We start from the raw sequence: 22,738 nt of genomic DNA, 5'->3' as shown, positions 1-22,738 counted from the left end.
AGGTAAGGCCTATTTATAGGCATTCAGGCGCCCCAGCTTCGAGCCTGTTTGGGGGACACCATGTTTCCTTTTCAATGATGATGTTGTTTTTCATAACAAACATTCATTTCTTCCTGCACATAAACTATGATTAACTGGATTCAAAAGCCTTTTGGACGCCTGGCCCACAAGCGAGTCCCAGGGGGAGAGCGCACGGCGGGGAAACCGCTGCAGGTCAGGATGGAGGGGCCTCCAGACTGGGACTCGGTTTATCTCTGGAGCCCCCGCAGGGTCCCAGGAATTGCTGTTCCCGCCGTCCCTGCCCGATCGCCGCAGGAAGGAGAGCCCGTCCAGGGGGAGGAGCGCACAGCATGACCCCGGGAACGCGCCCGGCCGGGGCCTGCCCCCCCCCCCCCCCCCCGCGGGACCGCCCTTCGCCCCGCAGGTCTCCCCCGGAGCGCCCCCGCGCACCGACCCACCGTTCATGCCGCTGTAGACGGTGCGGTGATGGGGCGACGCTTCCTCGGGCGCCTGCCTGCGGAGGGTCCCCTCCCTGCTGCCGCCGCCCGCGGGCTTGTGGTCCGCGTTCCCCCCGTAGTGCTGCTTGAGGTGCTCGGGGCTGGTGCCCCTGGCCCGCGGCAGGTGCTCCAGGCTCCCGCCCAGCGCCTGCTTCTGCAGGTGCTCGGGGCTCCCGCCGCCGTGGCGCGCGCGCTCGGGGCTGCCGCCGGGCCTGTGCCGCTGGAAGTGCTCGGGGCTCCCGCTCAGCACGTGCTTGGGCAGCGTTTCGGGGCTGCCGCCGGGGTGCGGGTGCCTCTGCGGCTCGGGGCTGCCCTTGCCCCGGGGTTTGTGGTGCTCGGGGCTGGGTCCTTTCAGCGCTTTGGGGTGGTCGGCGAGGCCCGCGGCGCGCGGCTTGGCGAGGGGCTCGGGGCTGGCGCCGCCGGGCTTGGCGCGCTCGGGGCTGCCCTCCGGCCGCGCCGCCTGCAGGCGCTCGGGGCTGCCGCCCGCGTGCTGCTTGGGGTGGTCGGGGCTGTCGGTGCTGCCCGCGCTGGAGGTGCTGCTGCCGTCGCCCACGTCCCGCACGCAGGGCGCGGGGGCGGCGCCGAGCGGGCACAGGCTGGCCTGGCTGTCGATGGAGCAGCGGCTGCCCGCGCAGCCCGCGCCCTTCTCCTCGTCCAGCAGCACGCAGAGCTCCTTGAGCTCCATGTTCTCCTTCACCACCTCCTCCTGCCTCACCTCCAGCTCCTTCAGCTTCTGCAGGTACAAGGCCACCTCCTTGTGCATCACGCCGGCCGTGAAGCGGCCCAGCCGCTGCCACTCGCGCGACACCCGCTTGCCCTTCTGCCGGTCGTCATCCAGGAAACAGCAGAGGTCCCTCAGCTCCTGGTTGTCCTCCTGGAGCTTCTGGTTGATATCCTGGAAAGAGACAGACGGACACTTAGGCTGGGTCTGGTTTTGTCTCCGGTCCCCGCGGGGCTTCCCCGGGATTAGACCCCAGGAGCGAGGGAGCCTGGCACTGGCGAGGTCCCTTCATTGCTGCGGGAGGAGAGAGAAGGGGAGAGGAAGCTCCAGGTTTGCAGCTGCCCATAAAAATAAAGATGGCAGGTCCTGGTTAGGCTCCCTGCCTGAGGCTTTCTGTGTGTTATCCCATCTCATTTTCTCCAAAACACTTAGGAGGTATTGGGGGACGATGATTGTTATGTTTCTTTTACAGGAGAGAAAACTAGGCCTCTCCAAGTGTGTCTTGTCCAAGGTCAACCATTAGCTATACAGGGAGCAGCCTGTTAACAGGAAATCGGTAAACAAACAAACAAACAAACAACCCCACCACAACAAAACACTGCCCTGTCCCCCACCCTCAGGGATGAAAGACGGCCACTGTGACTGTGCAATGCTTAGAAGGCCTTCATCGGCACAAACAAGCTCTGCCTAGGCTTCCAGCCCCTACTCCCCCGCCAGAGGGAACCGCACAATTGCCCCCTAGTGGCATTTCAGTCCCGCACATCCGGCCCCCGCTGGCCACAGCCCCTGCTCATCTCCAGGCATCTCCCAGGAAAGGAAGCAATGCTGAGCTCTGGGGTGATATTCAAACTCCCCTCCCCAAACTGCACCTCTCGGCAGACGCCACCTCCCCCCACCCTGTTGCTCTTGATTAGAACCTGTAGTTATGCCTGGCGCCTCCTTCTCCCTCGCCTTCCACTCCTGCGCCAAAGGAGTCTTCTGAAATCTAATTCCAAAATTCATCTCATCACTCCCGTGCTCAAAACCCTTAACAGCGTCTCACTGCCCTCAGAATAAAGCGTAAAATCCTTCAAGTCTCAGGAGGCCCCCAATACTCTGGCCCCACCTACTTCTCCAACATGAAGGGGGAGTCACTGCTTCCTTGACAAATATTTAGTAAGCACCTATTATGTGCCAGATACCAGTCCAGATGTTAGGGATACACCACTGGACACAGCAATGACTCTGAATTCCTACAGCTTTCATTCTCGTGGGAACGATTCGCAAAAAGCAAAGACAGAACATTGTGAAAAGTGCTGGGAAGAAAACTAAAGTAGATTAAAAAACTATTTTTTTTTTTTTAAGAGAAGGCACCTCTGCAGAGAAGGAAAGCATTTCAGCGAAGACCTGAGCGAAATAAAGGCGCAAACATTTGAGAGATGATCCCAGGAAGAGAGAAGGTCAAGCATAAAAGCCCTAGAGACAAGTGTGGCTCGAGCGGCAGTGAGGCCAGCGTGCCAAAAGTAAGGTGAGCAAGGAGGGCAGAGGCCTGAAAGGTGTCAGGGGCCAGGTACTACAGGGCCTGGCCAGCCCAGGAAAGGACTTCGGACTGTGGGATAGAGGAGTGACATGGTCTGATTCATTTCGTAAAGAATCACCATAGTTTTGTGTGAAAAATAGGTCAGCTGGTGGGCAGGGGTTGGAGAGAAGGGAAGGAGACAGGATAAGGTGGAAGCCCAGAGGCCAGCCAGGAGGCCCCTAGGCTAGTCCAGGCAGAGGGAGACGCCGGTGGCCTGGACGCCTGGCAGCCGTGGAGAAGGGGAGAAGGTCCCCTTCCCATCACGCACTGGGCCCCACCACCACTGGCCTTGTTTCAGGGCCTCAAGGGACAAGCCCTTCCCCTCTTCACTTGAAATGCTTTCCCTCAGCCTTCTACACAACCTTCAGGTCTTACTTTGTTACTTCCCCACAGAAGCTGTCCCCGACCACCACCCCCAATCCGAAGGAAGTCCCCTTCTGTGTTCTCCCGTTGCCCCCTTAGACTTCGCATCTGCTGCACTTACTACAACTGGCAGTCACGTATGGTTGGTGACATGTGGCTGAGTGTGGCTATGAGTCACGTCTCCATCCTCATGAGACTAGTCCTGAGAGTAGAGACCCCGCCACTGTCTATTCTGTTCACCCCTGTGTATCCAGAACACTGCACCCCACTGTAGGTACCTGAAACCAAGGAATTTTAAAAATTAATTGAGAAGCCCCATTTATGCTCCATTCACATATACAGTAAAAGGGGTAACTGTTTCTTGAAGCACCATGGTTTGGTGGGGGTGAAACAGGGGCGACTACCTAAGAGTACCCCTGCTTTACAAAAAAGCAGGTTTTTCCCTTGAAAACCTCTGGTCCTGTGACTCCAATCTAGAACTAGAGGTACTCGGAGAGAGGACTTAATTCTCTTAAACTCAGGTTGACTTCAACACTTCCCCTGCTACTGACTAGAAAAATAAACTAGAAAACATCTGCCACCCACACCCTGCACACCTCCTAACGGCACGAGGCCAAAGCTGGGAGTGATGCTCACGGCGGAGGAAGAAGGTGTGTGCAGCGCAGCGTGCACCTCCACGCCGACTCTTGGCATCGCCGACACCCGTTTCCTTGTCTCTAACACCGGGCTATTCCTTTGCTTCTCGCAGCAGCTTTCTGACCTCAGGCCTGGCATTTCCAAACGCTCTCACCGGCCTCCCTGTCTTGGTCTGCCTCTGCCCCTTGGCCTGCCCCATTCCCTCACCCCCTCCAGTGCAAGGTCTCTTTGTCCAGACTGATCTCCAGAAACACTCCCTGCAGGTTCTCTCTCTCCCGCATATCAACCCTTTTACAGCCTGCACATCACAGTCCCTTTGCCAGGGAAATGAATAAGCCCTTGGCCAGGCCGGAAAGGATTTCTCCTGCCTGCCCACCTTTAGCTTCCTTTATGTCTGCTAATTCTGAACCCTGATTTTGTCCAGTTTTCCAACTAGGAAATATTATCTTCTCCTTTATATGAACTTATAAGAGAACAGATTCCTTAGAAGACTCCCCCAGCCATAGAACGACACCTGGAGTACAGCAGCACCAGGCATGAATGAATGAATGAATGAATGAATGAATGAATGACATAATTTCCCCACTCTCTGCTTACTGCCTGTAAGACATACTAGCTAGAGCATGCACTGGGCATCATTTTGTTTCTTTTCAAATGTAGATAGCTTCTGGAGGGCAGAGTCCATCCCAAAATCCTTCTTTGCACATTTGACACACCTGGGATTGTGATTTGCATAGAGTGAACTGACCAACCCTTTAAAGCCCTAGGCCTGTGGTCTAGCTACTGAGCAAGGATTTCTTATTATTGTTTGCAGCAAGCCCCTGCTATTTGGAGTCTACAGTAATAAAATAAATTATCCCTTGACACTGATGCTTTTAGGGGAAATCAGAAGCTGTGGATATTCTGAGAAAATAATACTAAACAAAATCAACCTTACTAAGCTTCAAAAAGTACTCCACATTTAGTTCAATCCTGGCACTTCATAGAAAGTTCACGTCATGTTTTCTTCATCTAACTAAACTTCCATCTGGAAATCCTTCCCTCTGGCTATCCTACAACTTCCTGATTTCTCCAGAACTAGGAAGTAAACAAGACTTGTACAACTGCGGGCGTCAAGGAGTTAATGCCCTTTCCAAATGGAGTGGACCAAATGCTTCTCAGAATTCCAGTCGGGGAGAAAGGGATGGGTACTGGCCCATTCACTTTCCTCTATCACAGCTCCTTCCTATTACTGGTTTTCTTGGGAATAGTATTTGCTCTCCAATTCTGAGCTATTTCCTTTGCTTTTGATGAACAGCTAAGCAACCAGCTTGATAATAACCTTGTGAGCCAGCTTCTTCAAATCTGCCACATGAAGACTTGGGCTTTTTTTTTTTCCTTTCCCCAAATGCTAAGTGTCCTTTTGACATTGCCACAAGCCACCAGATGTTATCCTTCTGTTTAAAGTGGCCTTTTAAAAGATTAAACCATCTCATAGCATACAACCAAAAATTTTTTTCATAAGACTCTCAAGTGCTGTATCTGTAGTTAAAGAAGAATTGTTTTGTTAGTTTTCATCGCTGCAGCATGGGAAATTGATGTGTTGGGGAGTGAGGAGGAAAATTAATGTGCTGCAGAGATCCAGTTCCCCCAAACCCACCCCCACCTCCTAAAATTCCAAGTCAGGGTAGCCTGAGTGTTGGTACGTGGTCAGCAATGCACGGACATGGTTCTCAGGAATCCCTACCTTGTAACATCAGCACCCTAAGTCCCCTTTCTCCACCCCTTTCAGGACCACACATTCCAGAGAATGTCAACCAGCCAAAAGAAAAGAAAGGCAGTCTATTTTGAACATTTATATCTGAATGACCTTGAGAAAGCTATTCAACCTCACTGGTGTTTCCTCACCTGTATATCAATCTCCCTGGTTTGCAGATGAGAATATGGAGGCTTAGCAGTTAAGTTTGCCCACGCTACCCAAATTGCCAGACTCGAATCCTTTGTCTTTCCACTGCCCACATTGCACTGCCTCCCAAATGGTTAAACACAAATAAGTCAGCCAGTGGCTGGACAGAGTCACAGGCCCCTCAGAGAAAAAGAACTGATGCTCCCATCTCCCCATGTCTACAGCTACAGTACCACCGAGGAGCCTTGAAAATATTTAGACCCAATTTCAAAGACAGCTCACATAGGGCATAAAAAAGAAGAAGTGTTATGGCCTTAATTACCCTAAATTTACAGTCCTCAGTTGAGAATCCGAAACCATCAAAGGCAAAAAAAAAAATCCCTTCCTTCCGGAAATATTCAGCCAACTGCATTTAGAGATCACTATGGTGTCCAAGGAAGCTCTGAGTTGAGATGATGAAGAGAAGGGAGAAGATTGGCCTCTCAGTGGGGTCTAAAACTGTGTGCTAGAGGTAGGTTATAGGTCTTGGAGATACCACCTTGCACATGTCCAGGGACGATGGAAAGGAAGAATAAAGGCTGTGTCAGAAAGTAACCAGAACCCATCACTTCTGAACTTGATGAGGAGGTGGGCTGGGAAGTCTTTTAATGCCAATGCTCCATACTATTAATTGACTAATTAATTTAAAACTCTCCCAAGTCACCCAGCCCTCCAACCCCCGTCTCATCTGGCAACTGTCAAAATGTTCTCTGTATCTATGACTCTGTTTCTGTTCTGCTTGTTCATTTACTTTGTTTTTTAAAATCACTTGTTGATAGATATGTATTTATTGCCATTTTTTGTTCATATTTTTCCTTCTTCTAGAAGACCTTTTAACATTTCATGTAGTACTGGTGATGAACTCCCTTAGCTTTTCCTTGTCTGAGAAGCTCTCTACCTATCCTTTGACTCTCAATGATAGCTTTGCTGGGTAGAGTCATCTTGGTTGTAGGTCCCTGCTTTTTATCACTTTGAACATTTCTAGCCAATCCCTTCTGGCCTGCAGTTTCGGTTGAGAAATCATCTGACAGTCTTAGGGAAGCTCCCTTGTAGGTAACTAACTGCTTTTCTCTTGCTGCTTTTAAGATTCTGTCTTTAACCTTTTGCATTTTAATTATGGTGTGTCTTGGTACGGGTCTCTTTGGGTTCCTCTTGTTTGCGACTGTCTGTGCTTCCTGGACTTTTATATCTATTTCCTTCACCAGGTTAGGAAAGTTTGCCATCATTATTTTTTTAAATAGTTTTTAAATTTCTTGCCCTCTCTCTTCTCCTTCCAGCACTCCATGATGCAAATGCTGGAACGCTTGAAGATGTCCCAGAGGCTCTTTACCATATCCTCTTTTTTGTTTTTTCCTTTTTGCTGTTCTGATTGGGTGTTTTTTTGCTTTCTTATGTTCCAAATTGCTGTTCTGATTCTCAGCTTCATCTACTCTACTGTTGATTCTCTATAAATTACTCTTCATTTCAGTTAGTGTAGCCTTCCTTTCTGTTTTTTTTTATGATTTCCATGTACTATTTTATGCTGTTGAAGTTCCCACTAAGTTCATTTACTCTTCCCCTAAGTTCATGGAGCATCCTTATAACCAGTGTTTTGAACCCTGCATCTAGCAGATTGCTTGTCTCTATTTTGTTTATTTCTTTTTCTGGAGTTTTGTTCTGTTCTTTCATAAGGGACATTTTTTTGTCTCTTCATTTTGACAGCCTACCTGTGTTTCTTTCTATGTATTATGTAGAGCTGCCATGTCTCCTGGGCTTCGGAGAGTGGCCTAATGAAGTAGGTGTCTTGTAGGGTCCAGTGGCACAGCCTCCCCATTCACCCGAGCTGGGCATTTCAGGCGTGCTTTCCATGTGGGTTGTGTACACCCTCCTGCTGTAGTTGAGCCTTGATTGCTCTTGGCACCTCAAGGGGAAGTATTTACCCCCAGCTGCAAGAACTGGCTGCAACTACGGTAGAGGATCAGCTGTGCAGGGGCCCAAGAAGCAGGACTTACTTCAGTGGGGTTTGTGCCCACTGAGTCCACCCCTTGAGTGTGTCATTTGTGGAGGTGGTTGTGTGGTGCTTAGGTGTGTCTGATGCTGTCAACCAGGTGTACTGGCTCTGGGGCCTCCCAGGAGGTTCAGGCCAAGGTCAACCACTACCTGTGTTCTGCCCGGGGCCACCCTGCATGAGCTACAAAGATTGCAGATGGCTGCTACTTTTACTGGGTTTGGAGTTGCCCAGGGGAGGCCAAGCTGCGAACCAAGCCCTACTGCCAATTGTGCCAGTCCTGGGGCCACTTAGCAAGTGGTACGGGGCACGCCGAGGCCAGATGCTCCTTTTTTGAGAAATTTTAGTAAAGTCTGAAACATGAGCCAAGACAGGCCATTCACGTGGGAAAACCACTGGAAACAGCTTGGATGGGCCCAAAGTTGATGGGGCAGGGTCTCAGGAAATCACCAGGGCAGGGTGAACAGTGATGGCCAGGTTGATAGAGACTCAGATATGGCACCCACCTGCTGGCTGTGTTGGGGGAGGACTCAGAAAAGGGACAATGGCTCCTGTCTGGGAGAAAGCTGTCCCTCCAGCTCTCACCCGGATGCCAGACAATTCAGTTCCTCGCAGTATGTTCCTGGGGCCTTTCGAGCTGCTGCCCCAGGGCTGGAGCCCAAAGGCAGTGAATCCCAGTAAATCCCTGTTGCGGGTCTTTTAAGAGGAACTGCCTGGGACTCCAGCAGCCTTCCTTCTCAGTCAGCCACAATCCCTGCTGGGTTTTACAGCCAGAAGTTATGAGGACCTCTCTTCCCAGCACCGGTACCCTGGGCTGGGAGGGCTGATGTGGAACCTCCTCTCCTCCGGGTACCTCTGAAGCCAAGCTGTCCCTCCTGGTTTTTACCCGTCACACCTGGGTGTGGGAGGAGCCTGTGCAAGTCTCCGCCCCTCCTACCAGCCTCAGTGTGGTTTCTTCTTTAAACCCTTAGCTGTAGGGCTTCCACTCAGCTAGATTTCGGGCGTTCTGAAGGGTGGTTCTTCTGTAGTTTAGTTGTACTTCTGATGTCTGGAGATGGTTATTATTGTTGCATTTTATTGATGAGTAAAATGAGGCTCTAAGACATTAACTACCCAAGCTCACCCTCCTGGCAAATGAGGGTTCTAGATATAAACCCACCTCTGAGAGGATCTACCCACTACACTCGCTTGTCTAATCCCACCAGAGTCTGGTACTTAATAAATACGCCGTTAGTGATGAACTAGGCTGAAGGAAAGAGTAAGCCTTGGGGGTTTTCTCACTGTCTTCCTAACGGCACCCCCTCTAAGGAGTACATGTCAGTGGTTTGGGGCGTCAGGGGAGGGCCTGCTCCTCCTGGATTGGGCCCCGCACCCCGCGAGCACCTGGCATTCGGCTCCGCCCTCTCCTGAGGGCCCCGGGGCCCCGGGCTGGAGCCGCAGGCAGCGCAGAACGTGTCCACCGCGCGAGCGGCGGGTGGGCGGGGACAGGGGAGGGGACAGGGGAGGGAACGGCCTGTGCCTGCGGGAATTCGCTCCCTGAGGTCCCTGCAGTGATTGCGTTTGTGTCTGGCTTCCTATAAACAAAAGCAGACAATGAGAGGAAGGAATACCAGGAGGCACCCGCGGGGCGAGGCGAGGAAGTTGGGGTGCACGCCCGCAGGATGGCTCCTGCGGGCCCCCGGGGAGCGGCAGCCGGGGGCTCCGGGCTCGCACGCGCGGGGCTCTCCCCGGAGAAAAGAAAGTTGGGGGCCAGGGCGCTGCTTCTCTTTTCCCTCGCAGCAAAGCGGGAGGGCTGGCTCATAAAGCAAGCATCCCGACTGCCACTCGGGGTGCCCTTTCAAAACCCTGCGCCTCCCATGCTGAGTCCTTTTGTGCTCGCACCGCGGGAGCTGGAATTAAAATCAGGGGGGTGGGGAGGGGACGGGAGGGGAGGGGGCGGCCACTCCAGAGTCGCCGTCGGACTCCGGGGCGCAGGCGGGCGCGGGGCGGGCAGAGAGGGCGGAGGCAGAGCAGAAGCGCCTCGGGGCCGGGGGCGGAGGCCGGCTCCGAGGGTGGCGCCCGCAGCGTCTCCCAGGACGCCCCGCCAGCCCCTCTCCCGGGCGCCGGCGCCCTGTGCTCGCCCGCCGCCCTCCGGGGCAGTCGCGGCGCCGGAGCAGCAGTTTCGTAGCCCCGATCCCCAAGGGCGAAGACGGCCCGGCCGCGCTCCCTCGCGCGCCTTCCCCCCGCGGGGCGCAGCCGGCACCCCGGCTCCCTCGGAAAGGAAAGCCGCCGCGCGCCCACCGCCCTCGCAACCTCTCCGCCTCCGGGGCGCGCGCTCCTCCCGCCTCCGAGGCCGCGGAGCACCCGGGAGGGAGCTCGACGCCGGGCGTCCCGGATGGGAAAGAGTAGGGAGCCCGACGCCCCCAGAGTTCACAAAAGTTTCCAAAGGGCAGGCGTGGGCAAGAGGGGGTGCCGCCCTGGAGACGGGGGAGGGTCACCTGTTGACGGAGGGAGGGAAAGTTGGCCCCGCCCGCCCGCTCACCTTGAGCCCGCGGATCTCGCCGAGGTGCAGCTGCAGGCGGCGGTTCACCTCGCGGATGAGGTTGCTGTGGTCCAGCATCGCGCTCACCTTCTCGGCCTCGGCGCGCCGCAGGCTGCGGATCAGCTCCTCCTTGCTCCACTGCAGCAGCTCCTCGTCCGACACTTTGGACAGGTCCTCCACGGCCGCGGGTGGGCCCGCAGGGGCCGCGGGACAACTTTCCGCCGCCGCCGCTCCGCTCCCGGCCGCCTTCGACATGATATCCGCGCGGTGGCAGGTGCGAGTGGGTGCGAGAGGCAAAGCGACACCCAAAGGCGCGGGCGCGGCGGGGCCGCCTCCGCCCACACCCCTGTGCGCTCCGGCGAGTCAGCGGCACCGCCCGGGGGCCGCTGGGCTGGGGCGACAAGGGTCGCGCTGGGCGGCCATCCTACCTCGCCATCCCCGTGCGCGCGCCCGCGCACCCCCGGGGCCGGGCAGCCGCCCGCGCGCCGCGGCCGAGGCGCGTCCCAACTCCGCGCAAGTCCATGGTGAGGGGCGCTGAGGCGCTGGCGCCGCCGCGGGAGGACCTCGGGGACAGTGGGGTGCAGAGGGGGCGCCGAGGGGCCGCACCCCGGTTGCCCCGTCCTCTCCTCCGCCCTGATTTGAGGCTGTCGCCCGCCGCACTCCGGCGCACACACGCGTGCGCTCTCCTCCCCTTGCCTAGCGGCGGCCCGCGGCTTCTCCCCTCTCCTCGGCGGGCAAGGGCGCGTCGGACTCCGCGGCGCCTCTGGGGCTGTTCCGGCGACGCCGCCGCTGGTGCCCGAAGGCTTGGCGGCCGGCCGACTGCGCTCCTGCGGTCGCCTCAGCTGCGCCCGCCGCCGCTCCCCGGCTGCCTGGGGAAGCCTTGGATTCGCAGAGACGAGCCGTGGGGGGAACGGGGTGGGGGCGGTCTGGGGGGGCTGGACCGGCAGGAGGAGGAGCCTGGACCCGGGGTCGTCCGCAGCCAGCTGTGCCTCCCGCGCCGGCCGGACCCCGCAGCCGCTCTACAGCATCCCCGGCTCCCGAGGCGCGCTCTCCGCTGTCCCGCCGGGGAAGGTCGGGGGCGCGGCTCCTCCGGCGCTGGGACGCGGACGGGCGGGTAGGGCGGCGAGTGCGCGGCACGTTGGGAGGCTCGCGAGCGCCACCGTGTGGCCGAAGAGGCGCCCTCTGCTCCGCACACCAGGTTGGCCCCAGGCAGGGGAAACAGCTCCTGGCCAAAACGAGAGCGGCTTGGTGTTTGGAGGGATTGGGGTTCAGGAAAAATGGGTACCAGGACCTGAGGGGTAACGGTCTCTTTGGAGAATGAAAGAAGAGATCTCTGGGGGAAAAGGGGTTGGCGGTGACGCTGGAGAAGTAAGGAACGTTTTAAAAAATTCTCATGCTCTGAAAAAAGGAAAGAGAGGCTTCAGGGCAACGCTCTTCAGGGACCACCCACCCCCAGGCCTTTGTCTTTTCTAAAACTCCACTACTTTGCTAAGGGGCTTCAGGGGGAGGAACTGGATCTTTAAAATTTTTTACATGAAACACATCAGAGCCTTAAGGGGAAAATAAAATACCTTCATCTCCCACTTCCTGAGGCCTGGATTTTAAGGTCAGGTCGCCTCCCCTCTGAGCAAAGCATCGCGGTAGGCAAGCTGAAATGGCAGCCAAGGAGATTTCCATTTTCCTCTGTGCTGCGGGCTCTGGGTTCAGCTCTTTATGATGGTAATTTCTGAAAAGGGGGTGCCCTGTGTCCCTGGGTTCTATCTTGGGGCTACAAGAGTCCCTTCCACCCTCCCCATTCTACCCTCTTGTGACGTTGCATGGAATCATCTCTGAGCTGAAAACATTTTTTGCCTAAAGAACTGGATATATTTGGTCCTGGGCATGTCACTTAGGTGAACGCACTCCTCTCCAGGGTGGAGAGAGCCAGAAAACTGCAAGGATTTACCTCCACGGGTCTTCATGAAACTAGGGTGCAGAGGGAATTGTCTCCACCTGGATGAACACTTAAATTAGAGTCCCTCCACCAGCTAGTCAATGTGTGTCCCTGATAAAGCTGCCACTTGTTAGGAGATGATCAGTTGGGAACTTCTGAGACCTGGCTTCCCTGAGAGTAAGGAAAGGCCCCCTCTGAGCTAGATAGCCTTGGAGTTCCCCCTCAGCTTGACTAGACTTTAGGCAGGTTTCTTCCTGGCTATGGGTCCCTGATCGCCCTTTTCTTACAGCATTTACTTTAGAGAACTTTCCATTCTAAATTTTTTCTCAGTTCTTGAGATGTAAATCTCCCAGCTTCTCACCAGTTATACCACCCAGGGATGTTTCTCAAAGACAGGGAAGCCATCCCTTTGAAATGGAACCATCAAGAAAGATAAGGCCACCGTATCCCAGTCTGTCTGGGAGGGTAGAAGCCTAACTTCTAAGAGAGCTGCTCCGCGAACGTGGAAAGCCTGAGCACACCGACCAACTCCTCCTACTCCCAGAGCCCTCCAGTATTTCCCAATAGCTCACCTCAGGGCTTAAGAACCCGCCTGCCTTTTTATGTCAGGAAAGTTAAATTCGGTCTCTCTCTCCCCCACTGCAATGGAGTCTTCCTTTCCTGTTTATATCCAGCGCAGTATTTCTGTGATTCCTCCCTCTCTGTCCTGTACACAGAAGACTCTCCTCAACACAGTTCCTAAGACCACTTTTGGCACGAGAAGGGAAAATATAAGTCAGGAAAATTTGAGTCCCATCTCTGTCACTTGTTAGGTCTTCTCTTTGAACAAATCGTCTAACCTCAGGCAGCTAATGACATAATGCACAAGGAGTGCTTTATCAAGTCACCTGCAGAAATGCAAGTTTATCATTACTGATACTACATTTGGGCAGTTCCTTGTCCGGAAATAGCAATCTCTACATCTGTTCTGTTTTTTGTTGTTGTTTCGGTGGCTTTTTTCTCCATCACAGGTTTGTTCTTCAAGGGTCCTATTCTAACTCAGAACATTCAGCCCCTTGGCTGCTCTCTCAGATGAGTTAACACCTAAGTAGATATGATGAGGCAGAGGGATGGCTGAGAAGAGGAATTGGGCTTGTGTTGGGAGGACACGGAAGAAAGAAACAGAAGAAAAATTTCTCCACAGATTTATATACACCAGCAGCTGCTTACTGTTGCACAAGGTCACCTTGATGAGGTTTTAATGTTTTGAAAGAGACTAAAAGTTTTGCCTTTTGGGATATTGATCTTAAACTGTTTATTAAGAAACAAAAGACTCATTTAAAAAAAACAAAAAACACCAACACTCAAAGGACATTTGTCCCTCCCTTTCCTGCCTAAGAGATGCAGATAGAAAAACTAGCATGTTCCCTTAGCCTACTTTGAATTAGAAGAGGGCTTGAGGCTGGGGCCGTTCCTTGCTATCCCTGTGTCCCACTGTTTCTAAGCTGCCCAGCAAGAATGCGTCTGCCATGACGGCCCACTCTTCCTCACTACCTGTAAATCGCCCATTCTCGCTTCTGAAATTTAGGACCCCCATCCCCCGATACCCCCCCCACACACACACACACACTTCTGTCCTTTGTCCAAAATGTCATGTATATTAAATGTTGCCTCACTGCCTTTGGGATTTTCATGTATATGTGAATGTGCCATGCACATGTATTAAAATTTGATTTTTTTCCCGTTAATCTGTCTGTTAATCTGATTATTAGCCCAGCTAGAAGAACTTGGAAGGTGGGAGGAAAAATATTAATTTATATTAGTCGCCACAGTTTCTAATGTTGGTCATTGGTCAGGATAATTATTAAATAAATAACATTTCTTTATGTTGCTAAGGTCGTGTGTAGTGACAGGAACATCACTTGGCTATTAACAAAAAACAGACACTTAAAAAGAGGGCATTTCTTTTCTTTCACATAACTGATCTAAAGCGGGCCGGGCCATTGAGGGCTGGTATGGTGTCTTTATGATGTTGTCAAAGACTTAGGCTCCTTTTCTCTGCTCAGCCATCTTTAACATAGTTGCCTCCTGGCCACAAAATAGCTGCTGGGGCTCCAGCCAGCCATCTACACTTGAGGCAGGAAGAGAGGGGAGCAGATGGTAAAAGGCAATGCCCCTATGAAAAGTGTCTCTGGTAGGACGACCTAGTGAATCTCATTCTATCCAGGGCTTGCCATATGACCACCTCCCAGCTGCCAGGGGAGCTAGGGGAAAAAAATATTTTTTTAAATATATCTTTATTGATTTCAGAGAAAGGAAGGGAGAGGGAGAGAGAGACAGAAACATCAATGATGAGACAGCCATCATCGATCCGCTGCCTCCCGCACGCCCCTGACGAGATGGAGCCCGCAACCCGGGCACATGCCCTGACCAGGAATCAAATTGCGATCTCCTGGATCCTGGGCCGATGCTCAACCGCTGAGCCACGCCGGCTGGGCAGGAAAAAAAAAATTTAATTAAGCACATTAACGCCACAAATAAATTCAGAGTTGTTTTGATAAAAACAAGAAAATAGATATTGGATAAGCAACTGACAGTTTGGCGTGCAAGCCTTAACAGTGGACTCTGTGTACCGTGAATGGAGGTGTCTAAAACCTGCCGTAAATGACTCAGTCATTAAGCCCCGGTGGGTTTAGCTCACGTGTTGCTTTGAACTAACTGTTCCTTTGCAGCTCACTCTTGCCTAGCCCAGGTTCCCACCAGGTCTCACCTGACCCTCCCGGCTGGTCCTTCTGACTCCATCATCTCCTCTCTCAAATCTGCTTTCCACACAGCTATGCAAGTGAACTATCGAAAAAGCCAAGGTAGAATCATGGCTCATAATTCTTCACAAACTTCTCTGTATAATTCATACCCCTTTGGCACGCGACTTGCCCTAACTCCCACAAGGGGCAGAGTGTAACCCCCTCCCTGACGGCACTGTGCTTGGCCACGAGACTCGCTTTGCCAGTGGAATGGGGTACATCTGAGGGTATATTCCATCTCTGACGAAGCTTCCAGAGACATCTGCCTGCCTGCTCCCCCTCCTCTGCTCCCACACTTCACAGGGAGAAGAGCCAGCCCTGGGTAGCTGCTGTTCCTTTGGCCTGGGCCCCTCACAGGGTTACCCCAGGCAACCCGAAGACCTGCACCCTGAAGTATAACCACTCTCCCCTCTAAGAGCATGCAGCCAGGGGCTACCATACGGGACATTCCAGCTGTATGTGACTGGGGGAGGGAGTGGAAGGGGGAGGGTGGCACCCAAATGGTGACCCCAGAAGATAGCCAGGGCTGGCCCCTGGAATCTGTGAGTCCACCTTATTCAGCAGGGAAGGGCTTTGCCGACGTGGTTACATTAAGGACCATGAGCTAGAACCGTCACCCTGCCTTATGCCAGTGGGGCTTAGCTGCACTCACATCTGTGCTCACAGGAGGGAGGCAGAGGGGCTTCCTCAGAGAGAAGGCGGTGCGGCCACAGAGGCAGGGACTGGCATGACGAGGCCACGGGTGAAGGGATGCTGGCAGCCCTGGAGACTGGGAGGGTCAAGGAGCGGCTTCTCCTTAGGGCCTTTGGAGGAAGCACAGCCCTTCCAGCACCTTGGTTTTAGTCCCGTATGACGCGTTTCAGGTTTCTGGCCTCCTGTGAGAAAATAAATTTCTGTTGTTTTAAGCCACTAACTTTGTGGCCACAACAGGAAGCTAATACAGCACCATTTATAACAAAGCGCTCCCTTCTTATCTGTATTGCTGTCGTTATCACAGCCTTCCTTCTTTCATAGCTAGCTGGATACCTACTGAGTTTTTCTCTCTGGAGGGCAGGGACCTGTGCCATTCATCGGTGACCCCTCCGCCACACCTGGCAGGTGCTGTAGGAGCACAGCAGAGGCTGCTCAGGGCATCTGAAGCTCGGCCTCTGGGGTGCCCCGATTCTGGTGTGAACTCAGGAAAAGCAGGGAAAAAAAGCCACCCCCTGACGAGATGGCTCAATGGGAAAGGTGCAGATCACAAACAGCCAGAAGTCCACTTTCCTGCCTGCCTGCCCTGGTCACTTGAAGTGAGAAGCCCTGGGGTCAAGGAAGGAAGGAAGTGCTAAAAGCAGAAACTGCCTACCAGGTCTGGGCTGTGAGGCAGATTCCAGGGGAACTGGCCTCCCCTGCCCCCCGCGGACCCACCCCCACAGGACCTGGAAGCCTTCAGTCCCTTTGCTCAGCTGCCTGACACAGACATAGCCAAGTGTCTCACAAGTGAATACGCCTCTTCACACATTCGCTCATTATGATTGCTTTTCACCTGACGCAAAAATCGGCTGCCCTGAGGCTTTGCAAGTTTGATTAGGAAGACTGCTCTTCAGCAGGCAAACAATCTCCTTGGCAGCATTAATCTCACCTGGGATTTGGGTTATAATATGCCCTCATATATAAAAATGATAAATGACACAGCAGAAGTTGAGGTACACTCATTGTCTTTCCAAATAGAACCTTTCAAAGTACCATGGCCACACTGTGACCGGACAAGAACTGTCGTGGGCGAGCATGTGGCCTCACTGAATCCCTATGGGACAGGCCTTCGGAGTCCGAGGCTCAGGCCAGACTCACACAGTGAACGTGGAGTGTCATCCTGAGGATGACCTTCACCAGAAGGAACAGGTGGAGTCTGAGGACTCTGCAGGTGGCTCTCAGGTCCCCAGCCTTCCCGGCAGCCTCCAAGGAGGCGCACAGGGGTTTTCAGTGGTGTATGCAGGGAGACCCAGGCTTTTGGAATTAGCTGTAGAGCAAGCGGGCTCTGAAGGTGACAGAAAAGGAGTCTTTCTCCTTGGCCACCTGGGAAAGAATCTCTGATTTCAGAATAATTTGCAAGGAAGGGAGCTGTGAACTGTTTCTTTGGTTTGTCTGGTAGTGTGTACAGAAGCTGCTAGAGCAAGCTCTTCCCACAGGGATACTCCCCTGTGATGTTCTCTGCCTTAGCACCACTCTGCCGCTGGGTCATTCCCACCCCTGCAGATCGCAGCCTCAAGCCACTGCCCCAAAGACACCATCACTAACCAGGCTATCTAAAGGACCTACTCCTTCACTGCGAGTTCATCACCAGGTTTGTTTCCTTCATAACACTTAGCATTTGCAATTATTTCTATTTTGCTGACTTTCCACTTTCAGCTGGGAAAAGCATGAGGGAAGGAGCTGTGTTTGTCTTATGCCTGACCCACAGTAGGTAGTAACTCCTTCAGTGACTGGGTAAACTGAATGGGTTTAATATTTGCTCATGGGCACAGCAAGCCCCTAGCCATTCTGTGCTTTGTAACAGCACAAACTCCCCCCAGGAATGCTGATTCAATTGGTTTGGGGTGAGGCCCCTGGAAATGTGTATTTGGGGGCTGCCTCTTGGCTGCTTCTGATGTAATCAGTCAGTATAACAGCATGTAGGGTCTCTCACACAATGTTCATTTCTTCTCTTTGCAGTGAGAGTCATGGCAACACCCTAATTTATGCACTGGTTTCTGGGTCTTTAGGAAGCCTGAAAGTATCCTATGAATTCTATTTGCCCATCCTTGAAAAGCCACGAATAAAATTCTAGGGCTAATGTTACCTCCTATATACCATGAATTAACATTCCTCAGCAAGGAGAGACGAAGGCCGCCACAGTCTTTGGGGAAATATTCCGGGTAGCTGTGGAATTCCACATTTTGGGAAACTCATTCCAAATTCCTTGGAACTTAAAAGTGGTATCTTTTGGTGTCTTGCAAAAGACCCAGAAGCTAGGCCACCTAACGTTGGCCAAATGAGCTCAAAGCAGGCTTCAGTGACAGATCAATCTCAAATACTCTTAGCAATGGGCAGAGAATAAGGCCTCAGTCACACAGCAGTGCCATCAAAAGAAAGAGCAGGAAAGGAATCGAGGTCCTGAGAAATTAGCTTTACTCTGGGCATTTACTATTCAGAGTGTGGTTTGTGGACCAGCAGCCCTACCTTCACCAAAGATCTTGTGGGAAATTCAGGACCTCTCTCCCACTCCATTACTGCTGATGAGAATCTGCCTTTTGACAAGATCTCCAGGTGATTAATGAGAACATCAAAGTTTGAAAAGTGCTGACCTAAACCAACAGCAAGTAGAGGTTTAGTGAGCTAGACGAAATTCCTTAAAATTTAGGAATTCCTCAGCTTGCAGGAGATCCCACTGTGGACTTACTCAAGCCTCACACATCTCAGGGTAGTGTGACTGTGGAAACAGTGCTCACCACTCCTTTATTCCTGATGTCTCGTCTCCTTAAGGAAGGTGTCAGTTCACTGGAGCCAAAGAGTGTTCACTAACCTCCTTTGTGTTCCTCACGGGGTACAGCCTGTGAACTAGAATTGGATTTTTGGCAAGCAATGACATCAGGTAAAGATAATTATGAAGAGTTGCCTGACATCTGCTTCTACCATTTTTTCCTAAACAGCCTTGGCCTAGAACTTCAGTTAACCCTTCTAAGAAGATGTGTAAATATAAAGATCACAAGAGTTTAGAAAATGGCTTAGGAACTTGTTATTAATAATCATAAGTATAATGTGACATTCCTCAGAGGTGGTCGTTCCAGAGTTGGAGCTGTGGATGACTGCGTTGCTTTAATCTGCATTAAATGCCCCAGAGGAAAGGTTATGTAAAAGTGTAAGAACTCAGGAAACCAATTTGGGTAGCAGCTGCAAACAAAACAAAAACAAAGCATGGGTTCTCTGGTTCACTGATTTCCATCTTCTCCCTGGGACATCTCCCATCTTCCCCAGGAACTCTCAAGTGCATCATAAAATCGCTGCTATTCTTTCACCACCCACTGTGGATGAGCAGCAGCAGTAATTCTTATTTTGAGGACAATATGTCAGGGACTGCAAATATCATCTCACACTTACCCTCTATCACAGTGATCTGTGTGACACCACATGCCCTAAGTATGTGCAGCCTGAGGACTTTTTTAGAAAATAAATGAACAAAATAGTCCTGAGATACACATGCATTTGTGTATGTGTGGATTCTTTCCTTTACAGTACTTAGAAGAGAAGAGACTTTGGACAGTGAGAGTAGAGAACTGAATTAAAATATATAATCACAGCCAAATAAACATGGTCATTTTCTCAGTGGAAAAAAAAAAATCTGTACCAGCCAGGTTCTCCAGTGTCTGTTCTCTAAGGAAATTATGCTCCTGATCATACTATTCCACTTTTTCTAAGAAATGAATTGCTCATGTTCTAAGTGTTCTGTCGGGCCTGTGAGGAAGGCTGGAAAGAGCCCAGGAGCCCAGACAGAAGCTCAACTAGAGAACAAACCCAGCCTCTACCCACCGCGCAGCCATAGGGATATCCAAGTTCCCTTTGCAGCTCTGTTTCCATATCTTTAAAATAAAAAATGATAACCATCAGTCATACCTCTTTGAATTAAAACAGTGAAGAGAACATGTTTTGAAAAGTACACAGTGCCCCACCAAAACACAAAATTTTGAGTATTTTTTCTAAATAACACTTACTGCCATTTTACTATAGCTCTCTCCAGCCAGTAAAGGTATTCTCAGCATTCACCAGGAATTTAGCAGAGGAACTAAAGCCCTTCATGGTTTCCATCCATCTTGTAAAATCACCCATGTTATGAGACTTATGCTGAGACAAGTTTTAAACCACAACCAAACTCTAAGCTACATGGGAGTGGAGGAGACATAATTTTTCAAATTATAGGTATCGGCCTCTTTCCTACCTCTTCACACTCAATTTTACACCCACTGCTAGAGACTTGGTTAGTCCAGAGGGAAACTTTGTGTGAATTAGCAGAAGGCACCTCTTCTTGGGTGGTGTCTAAAGTAGCGTATTAGTGTATCTCCTTAGAAGGAATTGGCTCATATGGTTGGGGAGGCTGAGAGGCCCCAAGACCTGCAGCCCACAAGCTGGAGACCCAGGAGAACCAACGGTGTAGCTCCAGTCTGCGTCCCAGGACTGGGAACCAGGAGACCTACTGGTATGAGTACCAGTCCCACTCCAAGGCCAGGGGCCACTGTCTCAGCTGGAAGCCAGTCAGACAGAGAGCAAATTCTCCCTTACTTGCTTTATTTGTTTATTCAGGTTTTCCATCCATTGGATGAGGCCCACCCACATTCCCGAGGACAATCTGCTTTACTCAGTCCCTGATTCAAATGCTAATCTCATCCAGAAACTCCCCCACGGACACACCCAGCATAGAGCGTGGCCAGATTTCTGGGCCAGTCAAGTTGACACATAGAATTAACCATCACAGTAGTCGCCTGGTACCCACAAGCTGCATCCCAGCCCCCATCTGCCCCTCACCCGGGCACCTTAGTTAGAGCACCATTGACACAAGCACACACACTGGCCCTGCCCACAGTGTTTACAGTGATCTGAGAAATGGCCTGTTCTCCAGGATCAGGGACCTTGGAGGTTGGCCCCCTCAATCCCACTGCAGTTTCTGGACTGATCACAGCTCTGGGCTCCATATATTACTCTAACAAAAATTATTTCACAGTGTGTTCAAATGAAAAGGGAGACAGCAGGAAGAAATCAAAAGCAAAATGAGTCCACAAAGCAAGGAATCGTGTTAACGAACAGGGAGATAAACGGGAGTAACAACTGACAAAGCGTTCAGCGAGTTCTGCATCTCAGAAATGACACTTGTGCAGAACTGGAGCATACGGAATGAATCACTGTTTACCAGCCACGCACAGGGTGCTGTCAAGTTCAACACATGGGCGACAATTAGAGTGGAATGAGTGGGACCCAGGGTAGGGCTGACACCAGTCACTTCAAAAACAAGAGGGGTGGCATCTAAAATTCTCCCATATAAGTTTCATGCACACAATATAAGTGTTTCATGAAGCAAAGTGTTGGAATAAACATTTCCAAGTGAGTAAAAATTAAAAAATTTTTAAAAAGGTTCAGATGTTGTTGGCTAAGAAATATAAACAATGCACCCAGGGAAAGCCGGGGAATAGAGTTCTTGCTATGGTAACAGATTTAGAAACCAAACATGGCTCTGATGTGGAAATGTGTTTTTTTAATGCTGGAATGTGTTATTTTAATGCCTTGCCTTAAAATATACTTTCAGTGTTCATCCCTGAGATCTGAAAACCCAGAAACGAATCCCAAACTCAAGGAGGCAGAAGGTTTGAGATGGAGGTTTTAGGTGATTTTTCACACAAAGAGTGTGAAATTCTGGCATTTTGACTGCCAAATGGATAGCTCTCATGTGGAAATGTATTTGCTGTTAGGTCAACAGCTAGCCTTGTAGAAACTCGGCTTAATCATAGTCATTGGGAAACCCAGTTCCAGGCCAGCCTGCCCACCCAAAATCATGGAGCAGTCTCCCAACCGCCCTTAGTATTTGAGTCTCCACTTGGAGAACATGGGCCTCCATCTCCCAGGTAAGGGGTGCCATCATCCCTGGCACTCTCGCCGGCCAGCAGCCTTGCGGGCACCCTGGTGAAGTCTCCCCTCATCACCGCTTGCATGTCCAGGAAGCATCTCCAGCCTCGCCTGCCCAACCCTGAGTCCTCGTAGCCCCCAAACTTGCTCTTCCTGGAGTCTTCCCAGCTCGGCAGACAGCAACTTCCTTCTCCCAGTTCCACAGGCCAGAAACCTTGGCTTTCTCTCCGATCCCTCACCTAATGACCTGTAATCCCGCTGGCCCTGCCTTCCAAATATACCCAGAATTTGACTTCCTCACACCACGTCTGCTGTCACCGTCCTGACTCAAGCCGCCACCATGCCCCGCCCGGGCCACGGCCGTAGCCTCCTCACTGCACCCCTCTCTCCCCTTTGCTGCCCTTGGCCTGTTCTCAGTGTAGGTTAAATACAAATCAGACCGTGTCGCTCTAATATGCCAAACTCTCCAATGCGCCCATGTCACTCGGAGTGAAAGCCGAAGTCCTTACCATGGCCTTCGGCCCTTACCGATCTGCTTTCCCTCCCCTCCCGACAGCTGTGTGGGCTTGTCCCTGCCACTCTGCTGCAGCCACCCTGACCTTGTCCCGCTTCCTTCAATGCGCAGACTCAGTCCCACCTCAGGGCCTTTGCACTCGCTGTTCTCTGTTCAGAACGTCCCTGTCCTCGGTGCCTCCGCGCCCTCACTCCCTTCAGCTTTCAGGTCTCAGCTTAAACATCTCTATAAGGGCGTCCTGGCCATATTACTTAGCATGTCACCCCCTTTCAACACTTTCAAACCCTCTCCCAGGGTGGACTAAGGATGGGGGGAGGGCTCTCCACACAGCCCCAGGGCTATCTAGTGTTTTGTCATCTGTGTAGGTGCACAGTCTGGAATATTCGACCCAGGTCCCTTGAGAAGGGGAAGGAGAGCTAAGAGGTGGCACACTGACTCTTACCTTCCTGCACATATAAATGGCACATATCAATTTCATGCACAGTGATCCATTTGAAGCTAAGAGTTATAGTAAGACTCAGGTTGGCTTTTACTCTAATAATAAAGAATAAATGTTATTTAAATTTCTCTTATTCTGAAATATAAATCCCTGGAGGGGTGGAGAGATAAGCAAGAACTGGATGGGGTCAAATCAAAACACTGATATGCTTTCTCTTTTTCTAGGGGTAATAGCT

The 22,738-nt window shown here is 51.7% G+C and overlaps 1 protein-coding gene across 6 annotated transcripts in view; it reads right to left on the bottom strand.

The window, feature by feature from the left end:
• Nucleotides 1-10,546, bottom strand: part of CCDC85A (coiled-coil domain containing 85A) — a 147,420-nt gene extending 136,874 nt beyond the window's left edge. For all 6 annotated transcript variants that reach the window (XM_087823573.1, XM_087823574.1, XM_087823575.1 and 3 more), the window contains exons 1-2: nucleotides 10,208-10,546; nucleotides 459-1,392 (exon numbers count right to left, since the gene is read on the bottom strand). In XM_087823573.1, coding sequence (XP_087679699.1) covers nucleotides 459-1,392; nucleotides 10,208-10,462 — 1,189 coding nt within the window. In that variant the 5' untranslated portion in view covers nucleotides 10,463-10,546. The remainder of the gene's footprint in view (nucleotides 1-458; nucleotides 1,393-10,207) is intronic.
• Nucleotides 10,547-22,738: the final 12,192 nt, after the last annotated feature.

This window comes from Miniopterus natalensis, chromosome 13 (genome assembly GCF_054644295.1).
Source record: "Miniopterus natalensis isolate mMinNat1 chromosome 13, mMinNat1.hap1, whole genome shotgun sequence".
NCBI classification, from domain to species: Eukaryota; Metazoa; Chordata; class Mammalia; order Chiroptera; family Miniopteridae; genus Miniopterus; species Miniopterus natalensis.
The sequence above is the reverse complement of the archived record's forward strand: the minus strand, read 5'-3'. Positions and strand labels throughout refer to the sequence as shown.